At 41.8% G+C, this 14,201-nt stretch overlaps 1 protein-coding gene across 1 annotated transcript in view; it reads left to right on the forward strand.

Annotated features, from left to right (window-relative positions):
* AMFR (autocrine motility factor receptor) overlaps window positions 1-14,201 on the forward strand; it is a 37,366-nt gene that overhangs the window by 14,458 nt on the left and 8,707 nt on the right. The window contains exons 5-11 of the mRNA XM_064459276.1: window positions 1,645-1,685; window positions 2,470-2,602; window positions 3,155-3,288; window positions 5,514-5,624; window positions 9,695-9,885; window positions 11,561-11,664; window positions 13,644-13,778. Coding sequence (XP_064315346.1) covers window positions 1,645-1,685; window positions 2,470-2,602; window positions 3,155-3,288; window positions 5,514-5,624; window positions 9,695-9,885; window positions 11,561-11,664; window positions 13,644-13,778 — 849 coding nt within the window. The remainder of the gene's footprint in view (window positions 1-1,644; window positions 1,686-2,469; window positions 2,603-3,154; window positions 3,289-5,513; window positions 5,625-9,694; window positions 9,886-11,560; window positions 11,665-13,643; window positions 13,779-14,201) is intronic.

Genomic DNA, 14,201 nt, shown 5'->3' on the forward strand with positions numbered 1-14,201 from the left:
TACACTAGCTCATCCTTTCAGTTTTGATGCTCTTGCTGCCTCAGCAGTAACCAGTATAAATCACCTCTTGACAATATGTACTTCTCAAAAGTTGCAAAGATTAGACTCTTCAGATTTCTACCTGACAGATGCCTTCCTTATCGGAGACTTTATGCCTCATGTACTGGTTTTGACACAAATTTGTGCCCAGTGGCATATCTATCCAGCAGCTCAGGTAATCATTCTGTTTTACCACTTGCATGGTTAGAATTTGGACATATTTACTTTTCCTCTGTGGTCTGCCCAAAGTTTCTCTGTAGCCAAAAGCCTCACGTGAAAAAAAGTGTAGTCTTTTCCTGGTACCCACATTGCAGGGTAACAGGAGACAGAAGAGGGTCTCATAGGGTGCCTCGCAGGAGCAGCTGGTGTGCTAATTTAACTTTTTTATGAAAGTTGTTTGTGATGAGAACAGAACAGCGTGCTAGATGACGTGCTGTTACCTTCTTGATGTTTTTTGTGTCATTTGAATGCTGTGTGCATCTTATCCTGAAGCCCTCATTTAGATAAAAGATTGCACTGGTGTTTAAATCATCACAGGAACACTTATTTTAAAGCCAACTAGTAAACAGTTGGCAGATATGTTGGACACTATTAAGGTTTAAATATGCATCGAAGCATTTTAAGAATGCTTTTTACAAATGGAAAAAATTATTCAGACCAACTGTTTTATTGCTATATTGGGAAGTTGGTGGTTTTGATAGTTCTTCTGTACTGTTTTTAATACTTTGTGCTGAAGGCATGCCATCAGACCAGTTCACAGAAATAGTTTCAGTTGCTCATATAAATCCCCTGCATCTTGGTGTCAGTTGGCCCCTGCTAACTACAGGGTAGTGTGGGCAGTCTCTGAAGGGGGTTCATCCTGTCCCATGTTCTTTCACTGGGAGAATACGACAAAGGGATGGGCACTGTGGGCCTGACAGGTTAGAGAGAGGTGGTGGGTCCACGTTTCTTAGATGATAAGAGCCCATGGAAATGTGGTTAGGTACTCTGGAAACAGACCTTTCTGGTGACTTGTCTTTACACTTCTGGTCTGCTTATGCTTTCTGGTATACTCAGGGTTTTTTATTCTGTACTTAGCCTAGAGAGGTTAAGTATGATTAAAGAGAGAAATTACTTTTGCAGTGTTCATAACTCAGCAAAGGGGGAAAATTATCTGAGAGTGCTTCCATGGTTCTTCCTCAAATTCCTGCTACTATTTGGTTCTTCAGATTTTTCTTGAGCAGTGGGATGAGGAGAGGTGCGCTCCCTTCATCTGAAGGTAGTTGCTGGGCTTGTGGTCTCAACACTCACTGAGTGATAAGAATCGGGAAAGATAACGTGCCCTGTGTAGTGAGGGAAAAAGTGAGACTTCACAACAGTGGCCACTCCATGAACATTGAGTGTTTGAGGACAGTTTCTCCTGTATTTATGTATAAGCTTCATGTTTGTCACAGGTATATCATGCACATTGTCATCTGTAGTGACTGTTGGTTCACAAGAACCTGTTAAGCTGCAATAAATGCATTTTGTGTTACAGCCCTTTTGCTCCCACCTCAGTATCACTGTCCCTTCCAGAATGTTGTTAACGTGCCTTTCCCCTCCCCCTCCCCCCCCCTCTTTTTGCAGTCTCTGCTTGTGACAGTCAGAACTGCTCATGTCATTTTACGGTGAGTACCTCATGTTTTGCAGGATGGTTGTTCAAAAAGGTAGTGCATGTAACATGTTGATTTAAGAGGTTGAATTGCGAATGCATGTTTGGAGATGGGCAAAGGTGGTTAAGTTCAGCCTGTACTATTTTTAAGCATGAATTCCGCAATGCATGGAGAGCTTTAGTGGGTCTAATAGCTTGAGGCATGGATTAAAATGGATTGGTGCTGCTGTATGAGGGTTGATATATGCTACTTAATGTTGTCCTACTGGGTTTCTGTTAAGATCTTAAATCTCTAGAACTTTTGCTTTGGTAAAGTAGCATGCATGTGTATCTGTAATGCACATGTGTATGCATGTGTAGGGCTCAACGTGTAGCACAGAACCTTTTTGTCCAGGTCACTGTTGGCATTCCAGGTCTGTCACCAAGCTGTAATGCCTTACCTGAGAAACACCTCAGGTGCTGAAAAATGTGGGTCTGTAGTTACTATAATCCCAAGGTTTGCTCTTGATACATGCAGGAGTTTTTAGCAAGTGCTACATCTTCTCCATCAGCTGGTGGTATCTGTAATGTCAGTGACGTCTAAGCATTGATTGATTCTAGCTTTTTTAAAAGGTTGCTGTTTGAAACCAGTAACATTAAAAAGAAGTCCCCCAGGAAAGCACACAGTGTGGGTACTGGGCTTAGGAAGGGCAAAGAATCCATATCCAGAAGTTGTTTGAAAAATGGATAAAGTAGTTTGAATGCTAGAGATGGTATTTAACAAAAAAGATAGAATAATGTTAATTTCCCTGCTCTTGCAGATATGTAATTCATCTCTGGGATCTCAACCATGAAGGAACATGGGAGGGCAAAGGCACTTATGTCTACTACACAGATTTTGTCATGGAGCTAACCTTGCTTTCACTGGACTTGATGCATCATATTCATATGCTGGTACGAAATACTGGACATAATGTTAAGCAAATAGATGGGCCTTAAAATAAAGGGTACAGGGTATACATATTTTATATATTTTTTGCTTTGCTTATTTTAAGAACCAAATATTACAGAGAAGTTACTTAAATAAAGGGGAGACTAGTGTGCAGGGTTCTGGCATTCTTTCTTCCTGTGTAATTGGATTCTTCACGAATAACTTTGTTATGGAGTATTAACTGTGTCATTATCTGTTTAATAGGTGTTTAATTAGCTTTATTATTGAGTAATATCAGACTGAATCATTTTTATTGCAGTGGGAGACATGAAGCTGAGCAGGACTGAATACAGTTTATCATTATTACAAATGCTGTGCTGCTTAAGTTGTGTCTGAAGATGTAACATGTAGTAATACCTGTGAACACGTGTGGTTAGTCTGAATGGTCTCAACAAAAGAAAAAAATCTTCACTCCTGGTTTCTTGATTTCTTTTAAGACTTGATGCAGTTTCCTGTGGCGGCCTCTGTTTCTTATGGTGTTAGTTTCTAATCACTGTTCTGTTTTTTTTCCAAAGCTGTTTGGCAATATCTGGTTGTCAATGGCGAGCCTGGTGATTTTTATGCAGCTGCGCTACCTGTTTCATGAGGTTCAACGAAGAATTCGGCGGCACAAGAACTACCTGCGTGTTGTTGGAAACATGGAAGCTAGGTGAGCCTCTTGTTTGCTCTGGTATCTTGATGAAGAAGTTGGGATTCTTTTATGTTCCTTTGAGACAACAATGGCATTGTGTAAGCTGGAGAGATGCGATCTTGCAAATTCGGCTCTTAAGTCTTTACGCTTAGAGTATGTTTTTACCCATTTTATTTGTTATTAGGGACACCCTTTCTGGTTTTAACAGATGCGTAGGTTTGACTTTTGTAATAGCAGTATTACTGGTAATGGATTACTGGCAACATATGAACTCCCCTGTCCAGTATTTCTCCTGTATTCTCTTGTATACTAGCCCAGCGGGGTGGCATAAGCTCTGCAGAGCTCTGCCTGTTTCAGTTGTCAAATAGTGGCTTCGGCTGTGATAGAAATAAATGCTCTTAATTTCATTAGGCTGTACGATTCAGTTACTGCCTGAAATGAAATCAAAATATTAATTAAAACCTGCTCAGCTTAAGTATATATTTATTAAACCTGAAGCCAACTCTAAATAGACTTTGTACTTGTAGTCGAGCTGAGAGCTCCTACGGATTACTTTATTCCATCCCCCTGTACTGAGGCAATATAGAGAAATCGAGAGGCCTGCTAATACCTAGTATTGCGCCAGATACTACTGTGTCTCTGATCCAATGTCTTCATAACTCAGCTATGTCCTTAATAATTTTAAGAGCAACAGGGAGTTTTTCTCTTCTTGTACATCACTCTACCATTTTTATTGTGGACTTCAGCGGGTTTGACTAGCCCTGATGTCTGCTGCTGGAATCCAGAAGGAGAAGACTGACTTATCCAGAAATTCCTGAGGTTTTCTTTGTGAAAAGGCATTTAATGGCTGTAGTGTCACACTAAGAGCTGCATAGTAAAGTTCACCCACAGTACATTGTTTCTTTTCAGTAAGGTGCAGATGCTGAACCCCTTTAAGATGCTCTCAGACTTCTTGTCTGGGCGACTTGGTGTGTTTTTGCCATTCTGATTGTTCTAGAAGAACCACCTTCTAGCTCCCTCCTGAAGCTGCCAATGGCAGTGAGCTCGCTGCATTTGTGTAGTTGTTTTTTCAGGTATATTCCACATCAGCAGTACTGTGAAATGTTGTTACATTTCACTGCTCATCTCTATACTGTCTGTGTTTGGGATGCTCTGTAGTAGCTGCTCGCATGGCACTAGTTTTAAAAAAAAAAAAAAAAAAAGACAAATGAGGGTTGGCAGAATTTGAGGCCAAAATTAGTCAGACCAGAAATGCTTGTGATCCGAACAAGACCTCTTAATGGGTACAGCTATTAAAACTCATTTAGAAAAATGACATAAGCCCAATCGATACAGATTATAACTTGAAGTTCTCAACCTAATGATCATACTTCTTGGAAGATATTAAGTCAAAGCTTTCTGCACTCAGGGTGTATGCGGAGATGTGCAAAAATTGTGCCTGTAAGAAGGCATGGGAGGGTTGTGTGTGTGTGTCTTCCTTTGCAGTGTGAGTTTGAGTTATGGAAAAAAAATAGCAAACCTGCTGGCACACTGTTGTGGTTCAGCCCCAGTCGGCAACTAAACACCACGCAGCTGCTCGCTCACTCCCCTCACCCCTGTGGGATGGGGGAGAGAATCAGAAGGGCTAAAGTAAGAAAACTTATGGGTTGAGATAAGAACAGTTTAATAATTAATATAAAATAATAATAATGATTATAATAATAATAACAATAATGATAATATAATAAAAAGGAAACGGGAAAAGGGAAAAAAAACCGCAAACAATACAACCACTCACCGCCCACTGACCGATGCTGCTGGTCCCTGAGCCGCGATTGCTGCCTGCCTCCCCTGGCCAGCTCCTCCCAGTTAACATCTGGGCATGATGTTACATGATCTGGAATATCCCTTTGGCCAGTTTGAATCCGCTCTCTTAGCTGTGCCCCCTCCCCTCTGGGCTTCTTGTGCACCCGGCAGAGCATGGGAAGCTAGAAAAGTCCTTGACTAGTACAAGCACTACCCAGCAACAACCAAAACATCTGTGTGTTATCAACATTATTTTCATACCAAGTCCAAAGCACAGCACTGTGCCAGCCACAATGAAGAAAATTAACTCCATCCCAGCTAAAACTATGACACACCCCTTTCCCAAGGAAAATTTGAAGTGGAGCATAAGGTTTTCTCAGTGTGGGATTCTCTGGATGGGAGGCCATGCTGGGCTGGCGTAGTCATTACTTCTGTCTCTTTCTTTTTCTTCTTTGTAGGTTTGCAGTTGCAACACCAGAGGAGCTAGCAGTCAATAATGACGACTGTGCCATTTGCTGGGACTCCATGCAATCTGCACGTAAACTCCCTTGCGGCCATCTCTTCCACAAGTATGTTTCTGGAGCTGGAGAGAGTGCACCTGACTATAGAAAGGAAGTGATATATGGGCATGTCTGAAAGTTACAGCAGGATGACCAAGTAATGAACTACCAGCAAAGCTGTGATTGGTTCCTGCTTGGGTCATCTTGGCCTGCCTGTACGTGGTGGGCTGACCCTGGCTGAATGCCAGGTACCTGCCAAAGTCTCTATCACTCTCCCTCCTCAGCTGGACAGGGGAGAGAAAATATAATGAAATATAATGAAAGCTCATGGGTTGAGATAAGGACAGGGAGAGATCATTCACTAATTACCATCATGGGCAAAACAGACTCGACTTGGGAAAATTAGTTTAATTTATTACCAATGAATTCAGAGTAGGATAATGAGAAAAAAACCCAAACCTTAAAACCTTTCCTCCTACCTCTCCCTTCTTCCCAGGCTTGACTTCACTCCTGATTTTCTCTACCTCCTCCCCTCCAGCAGCACAATGGGACAGGGAATTGGGGATTTGTGGTCAGTTCATCACATGTTGTCTCTGCCACTTCTTTCTCCTCATGAGGAAGACTCCTCACACTCTTTCCCTGCTCCAGCATGGGCCCCTTCCCATGGGGTGCAGTCCTTCAGGAACAGCCTGCTCCAGTGTGGGTCCCCTGCGGGGTCACAAGTCCTGCCAGCAAACCTGCTCCAGTGTGGGCTCCTCTCTCCATGAGTCCACAGGTCCTGCCAGGACCCTGCTCCAGCACAGGCTCTCTGTGGGGTCACAGCCTCCTTTGGGCATCTACCTGCTTCAGCGTGGGGTCCTCCACGGACTGCAGGTGGATATCTGCTCCCCTGTTAACCTCCATAGGCTGCAAGGGAACAGCCTGCCTCACCAGGGTCTTCACCACAGGCTGCAGGGGAATCTCTGCTGCAGTGCCTGGAGCACCTCCTCCTTCTTCACTGACCTTGGTGTTTGCAGGGTTGTTCTGCTCACAGATTCTGACTCTTCAGCTGCAGTTGCTGTTGCACAGTTTTTTCCCCCCTTCTTAAATACGTTATCCCAGAGTCACTACCACTGTTGCTGATGGGCTCAGCCTTGGCCAGCAGCGGGTCTGTCTTGGAGCCGGCTGGCACTGGCCTTATCAGGCATAGGGGAATCTTCTGGCAGCTTCTCACAGAAGACACCCCTGTAGCCCCCCCACTACCAAAACCTTGCCACGCAAACCCAGTACACTGTAATAACAAAGAACAAGTCATGTTCAGTCATTTTCATGCTTGAGTTGTTTTACCTGGTGCATTCTTTTTTCCCCCAAACTAAGGGTGTGCATCTTAACACTATCTACCTATTTGTTGACAAGTTATGGTATCTCAACTGCAGGTCTGTGCCTTGCCTTGCTGTGTAACTGTGTGGTAAAACACACTCTTTTTCCCCCTCACTTTATCCTATGAATTACCTCTTCCATGAGGGTATGTTGATTTTCAGGTGAGGAAGAAAAATTGGAGTTAGGTCCTTAAGTACCTTTCAGGTATCAGCTTTAAAGAGAAAACAGTCAATATTTTTATATAGTGCATCCTTGCATGGTGATGAGTCCCCGAGGACAGTTGTGAAGGCCATGTCTGATTATATGATTTCATGGGGGATAGGTCCATCAGAGCTGTAAAAGAGGTTCACCGATTAGCTGAAGAGGTCCCTAAGCAGCTGATAGTTGGAACTGGGAGGCTTTTGGTCAAAGGATTTCTCTATGTCCTGTTTCTTACTCTCGCTCCATAGTGAATAGTAGCAGGTGCTTGTGGAGATGGTGTGCTGAGCTAGATGTGCTTTTTCTTAGATTTTTTTGTAGCAGTGCTTACATTTTTCATGCTTGTGCTTAAAATCAAGAGGAGATAGGGGGATTGAATCTGGAGTTTCCGAAATACCAGGTGATTAACATACATGGTCAGTTAAATTCTCCCTGTGGTGTCATATCAGCAAGTTACTTTCTGCAAATAGCTTTTTACTTTTCTGGTAACTGTCAAACCAGAGGTTATAATCTGTGTGCTAATTTGTTGTCATTTATGACAAACCTTACCATAAATATTTGTCTGTTCTAAGAAGTCTCTAATGAGATAATGTGCCTCCATAGCAGAAACTCCTCTTCCAATGCTACTGAATCAAATGAATATTTAATTACCTACTGAGCACTTGAGAAGCCCAGGGTCTTCTCTTCTGAAAGTTTTCTCTGTGTCTGAAAAGATCTTTTTGTATTTTTTTCTGAAGCTAAGTTACACTTACCTCTTCAGCGCATTTAGGGAGGGAACATGTTAAAGTGGATGACTTAAGCTTGCATATAAAACCAGATGTAATTAATAATCCTATTTAAAAACTAAGAATGGTTTCTCTCATAAAAGCCTGGTGATTTTGTCAGCAGGCTAAATATTGTGTCCTTTCTCAATTACATGGGATTTTTTTTTCCATAGCCATTTATTTGGAGTAGAAGAGAAGGTGGCAGGGAAGATTCATATTGCTGAGGTCAACTCTGTGCCTAAATATTACGGAAGCTTAATGGGAGTGGGTGTCTGAATCTTTTAGGCTCTGTTGAAACTCTCTCCTTTAGCTTTTAGGAGGCAATCAATTGCAAGAGAGTTGTTGCTCTGAAATGTTTCTGACCTTGACCTGTTGTTAGTCATCCTTCTACTGAGGTGCTGTAGGTGACAGCCCTTCTGCCTGTGCGGTACAAAATGGGTATAACCACGGCTGGCATAGTGCAAGGCTTTAGGGCTTGGTGCTGATGCAGGCTGAAAGGGGTTTGTGTCCGTTACAGCACCTCAGTGGTTGAGGCGTTGAGGAGCAGCAGCCTGGAGGTAGCTTGTGTCACTCCGGGTGTTTCTCAAGGGACCTTCTTAGTACAACTGTAGCAGAGATTTGAGCTTGCTGTGTGCAGGGTGGTTTTCCTGTAGTAATGGAGATGAAGTTGGACAGCATCAGCAGTGCTAATGTGCTGGATGTGCTGATGACCAAGGTGGTAGATCTTTGCTATAGTGCTTTGGTTGTTTCTAGGAAATCCATCACTAATTTCTGAATGCTGTGTATCCCTCCATTTAAATATGATGGAAAATACTTTGGCAATATGTCTGTACACTGCAGCTTCAGGAACTGTGCAGAATGCTTGTATTCTTGACTTTGCTATAGTCCTGCAGTTAGGACCTTTCCTTGCTCTGTCAGCCCAAACCTGTGATCTGTGCCTTGTTTGCAAACATGCAGTTTGGAAAACAGGTTTATTTGACTTTTTTGTATGTCTCTACCTTTCTAAAGTGGTTTGAGAGCTTTTGCTGGAAAAAACCCACCCTAAAGCATGAAGTACGTTTTGTAGTACTGAGATGTATTCAGTTCTGTGAAATTCAGTTCTTCCATACTGAAAATCAGGTGTAGCATGCCAACAAATACCTCAATTGGGTCCTACCAGTCTGAATCAAAAAGTAGAGACAGCTCTGGGAGTTTAAACCTGCATTTCAAACACTTCCCACTTCCTGCAACATAGCAAAGTTTCAGATTTAGGTAAACATTGTAATAGCACAGCACTGGTTAATATTAATAAATCTGTTTAGAGAGTTCCCAGAGTGGTGCTCACTTTGGGTATAGGTGATTTGGGTATTGATATTTTTGAAAAGATATTTGAAAAACTTTGGAGGTGCCATTGCCACATCACACTGGCAGAACTGTTGTAAAAATGTGTCAGCATATTTTAAATATTTGTCCAGTTGTTTTTTGCCCTTTTTCAATTGGGAATGGTGAGAGAAATGTTTTGTTTGCCCTTTCAGGCAAAACTAGTTTGTGCTGAGCTAGAAGGACAACAGACTTGGAGAGTATTTTAAGTTTGTGATAAATCTGCATGCTTGTTTATAAAAACCAAACACTTGAGTATTTTCAGCTGAAAGAAATAAGAACCCTATGCCAGGGTCATCAGGAGCTCATCAAGCATACCTCACAAATTATCTCTGAGCAGTCCATGTGCACTTGTTGATGCTCTGTACAGAGTATGCTACAGCGGCTTGAGTTGCTCGTGATACTGATGTCTTAGAAAAATGCTGCAAGCTCACCATAATATTGCTGTTTTCCTGTCAGCTCGTGCCTGCGGTCCTGGCTGGAACAAGATACATCTTGCCCCACCTGCAGAATGTCTCTTAATATCAGTGACAGCCATCATGTGAGGGAGGATCACCAAAGAGAAAATCTGGATGAGAACCTGGTCCCTGTGGCAGTAGCAGAAGGCAGACCACGCTTGAACCAGCACAATCACTTCTTCCACTTTGATGGTGAGCTAAGCAGATTTGATATCTGATGCTGTTGCCCAAATAAACGAAAGAAACAGCCTCTGTAGAAGGGAATTCTGTCCATGTTTCACCTGAAATTTAAACTGTGCCTCTGCTTGTGTTTGTCAAACACATGTATGTTTCTTACGGTTCTTTTGCAAGAGCTCAGTTAAATGTCTCTGAGGTTGTCCAGGGCTACAGAGATTTCTTGAAAGATTTTGTACAAGTGTTCCCTTTTCCTTGTTTTGTTGTTGTGTTTAGCAGCTTTAATGCTGGCATTTATTCATTGCGTGCCATGTTGACCAACAGAATGGGAAATTCATGTGTCGTCTTTTGTTACCAGGTGGCTGGTTAATCAGTGACAGTCAAAGAGGAAAAAAACCTATGTGGTACAGTCTAAAAGTTGATCTGTCCCCTATCCCTTGCTAATGTGAGGTTGTCAAAAGTCCATTTGCCAGTCAAGTTGCCAGAAACTTGGAATGCTCGATTAGGTGCAGAAGTCTGCAGAAGCTTATTCTTGGAAGGAATTGTGTAACTGAAACAGTTTTAAATAGTTCTTTTTTTTTCAGTAGCGTGTTGTAAGTACTTACAAAGCAGGTGTGATTTCAGACCATGATGAGTTCTGTGTGTGCAGACAAACTTGTTCTGAAAGAGTTGATTTCTGTTGCTTATCTTAAAGATTTTTTTTTTTTTTAATATAGTTTTGGCATTGGTGTGTGCTTGTCTTCTACAGTTTCCCAGGTTTTTGGTGGCAGTCTTGTTGCTTCTCAGTAGGTTTCACTAGTGCAAATACTCAGCTTTGGGCTCTGTCCTCATGGAGCTTCCATGATATAGCTGAGGTACTGCAGACTTACAAAGTGACCCATTCTTTGTGCTGGTTTTGCAATATTTGGAGATTGTGGGAGGAGAATAATGGGCAGAGAAGGGTCAGACATTTCTAAGTACACTGAGACTGGCTGATAAATTCTTGCATGGCTCCCACTTTTGGGGTGATGTACGTCTCCAAATGACATCTATATTCAGAATACCAGTCTGTTCTTTGATAGCTGTCCTCCCCAGAGCTCTCCTGTGGCTAGGAGACCTGCAAAATTACTGTGGAGACAGGAGGAGAAGTGGCATAGAACAAACCCTGTGTTTATTTAAATGGAAATGCAGAAGGAGGAAGGAGCCAGCTGTGTGCCCTACTTTGCTGAGCCTAAGCACACAATTGCAGGAGTCACTTTGTTCAGTTACGCTGTGTCCCTTTGTAGTAATATTTTCTCAGTGGTGCCAGCCACGTATAGCTGACCCATTTTGGAACCAGAATCAGCCTGTTTTTAGTAAAATTGCTGGAGTTATTAATGTATTCCAGAACTGAATTTGGCTCTGGATCATTTTAATTTTTCCCTTTAATGGGAACATTAAAACAAGAAAACAATGATGTCTTGTTTTCTTGATCCTCTTCTGGCCCTTGGATTGTTAAGCCACTATGACAGTGTGTTTGAAGAGAGTATCAGCAGTTACTGATTTACTCCAGCCATGTCCGTGTTTGGGAGACCGTAGGGTGGACTGCACTGCAGAACTCTTCATGTGTGCCTTGTGGAAATATGAAGACTTAGGTTAAATACATGTAGAAGTACTTCGCCTGCTGAGAACCTCCTAGTTTTGCTTGACTTTCTTGCTGATTTCTTACTCTTAGGTTCTCGAATTGCCAGCTGGCTGCCCAGTTTTTCAGTAGAAGTCATGCATACCACAAACATCCTCGGTATCACACAAGCCAGCAACTCCCAGCTTAATGCTATGGTAAGACTGCTTTAATAGTTTTGCACCTCAGCTTTCCTGTTTGTGTTGTCAGGGGGACGGAGGAACGTATAGATGGAGAACATAAGGGGGAAGGAATTCAAAACAGTGTTTAGAAGCTACATGAAAGCTATTGTTCTGAGTGAGAGAAGCTTTATTTTAGTGAAGTGAGGACTATATGATGGTTCAAATGTGCAAACATAAAAGAACAGCTCTGGAGGCCGGTAAATCAGAATTACATGTACTTTCTGTGTAGATAGGCAGACTTTTTCTCAGCTTGTTAGTGCAACTTCTTTAGCTTTTTTTCAGTGTTTATCTTCACTCATGACTTGCAGTAGTAAAGTGTGTGACTCTGAAACCAGAGAATTTAGCTGTTGTTTAAGCAGTAACTGACCAAAGCCATTCTATAGCTTTTCATTTTTTTAGTATTTAATAGCACTAAGCTCCAGGATAGCTGTTTCTGAGTGTCTTGTCAGTGTGAGATGGGTCTCTCTGTAGCGCAGTCAACTCTTGCTGATTCATGATGATGATAGGAGCGTTGAGGGTGAAATCCCAGGTTTGTTGAATTCATACATGTACAAAAAGATAAGGATATGGCCTTACGAAACACACTTAATTCATTTAGCTTGAGAAGTGCTGTTTCTTTTGAGTTCTTAAAGCTACTGTGAGCTATAGCATGTTAATAAATGTTCAGTGAGGTCTCTCATGAAAGTGATGGTTCCCTGAATGTGATCTCTCTTCTTCACTACTGTTTAAGTCTCAACAGAATAAGGCCACTATTTTTAGTGGGTTTGAGGCAGGGTGGGCAGGGAGCGGTAAGGTGTTGGCAGATGATTTACTAGTTAAATATGCAGGAACTCTCCATCTAAGGTTCGTTTAGTTGTTCTTTTTCTGGACACAGTGATACAAATGGGCTTTTGTTAAGGATGAGTAATGATTTCTTAGCGTTGTGTATTATTAAACATAGAGTGGCAACTTATATTAAAATGCCTGCTTTAAGGGAAAGGCCCAGGTTAGCAAACTATTAAAATGTTATTTGTTATTAATAGAAGATACGTGAACTTCTCCTTCGTATTACTGAATAAAAACCTAGGGAAGTATTTCGAGGGAAAGGCCAGAGGCTGAAATGCTAAATCAGTTGCTTGGGTCACAAGCAGTAGAACAGAGAGTTAGGTTTGCTGTAGTTGCTAGTGTTTGAACTCACTGTCAGCTGGTGCAGTTTTTGCTTTGCTCTCAAAACTCCTTCCACCCGTCTTTTATTGTTGTTGTTCTCATTCCTCCCCCTGGCCCCTGTAACTTTCAGCATTAGTTAAAATATACATTCTAATATTTAATGAAGTCTAGCTGTTGGATTCTAAAAGCGTATTATTTGTCTGCCCTCTTACTTTTATCTATGTAATTTGGCTATTATTTAAGGAACTTGAAATTCAATAATGACAGTTCCCTGACAACTCAGCTTAATTTACTTGAGCTTCCAACCTCTATTAAACTGGTTTGTAGGCAGAGTGACTGGAGAAAGTAGGTTATTAAAAACTTATTCCACTTGTCCTTACCAGTACCATTTTGGAAACTGCCTTGGGCAAAGAAAAATCTTTTTTTTCAGTGTTGATCTGACTTTCAGTCACATATGTGAATTTTGTATAGATCTTTATTAAAAAGGCTGTTATTAAAAAAAGTGTTGGGAAGCTTTTGAAGCCTTTGTGCATCTACAAGCACTGTTCAGGAACTTATATTTTCAGGACCATGTAGTGTCTCCATAGGAGCTGCAGTTTTGCTGTGGCTTTAATGGAGTCAAAATATTGCCCTGTGAGTCAATGCCAGCATGGGTTTTCTTCCTCTTGTTTTTCTTCCTGCATGTGGGTTATCATATCATAAATGGCATCTTTGAGCTGCTAATTTTTTTTATCTCTTTCTGTTGAGATACTTACCAGCTAACTTTTATATACTGCTGTTACTGACTGTATAAACCTTGTTTTCTCCAGGCCCATCAGATTCAGGAGATGTTCCCTCAGGTTCCTTATCACTTAGTTCTACAGGATCTGCAGCTAACTCGCTCTGTAGAGATCACCACTGACAACATCCTAGAAGGGCGCATCCAGGTACCTTTCCCCACACAGGTAAGCCGTAAGACTGTGCACCTAAAATGCCTGACTTTTTCTTACCACAGAACTGAGCCTGTTAATAACAAATGAGAAGAATGAGGTAAAATAAAGCACTGGTGAATCCAGCTTAGCTTAATGCAACATTATTCTTCAGATTTTACCTGTATGAAGATGTTGCAGTCGGAAGCACCAAACCAGTTTTGGCAGTCTAGTGTATGTTACATCTCCATGTTGCAACATCTGACTCAATTGGAATGTCTCACAGTGGGGTGTGATTGAGATATACACATCTGTTCCTTGCTGTGGCCCTTAGAAGGAGGCCTTTTAATGCGTTAGGATGGGTCTCAGGTGTGCTTTAACATTGTCCATTTGTATCTTTATGAAGGAAGGTTGGAGTCTATCACCCATGCCCTATAGCTTGCCCCTTACTGATGTGAT

The sequence above is a fragment of the Phalacrocorax carbo genome, chromosome 8 (genome assembly GCF_963921805.1).
Source record: "Phalacrocorax carbo chromosome 8, bPhaCar2.1, whole genome shotgun sequence".
Taxonomy (NCBI): domain Eukaryota; kingdom Metazoa; phylum Chordata; class Aves; order Suliformes; family Phalacrocoracidae; genus Phalacrocorax; species Phalacrocorax carbo.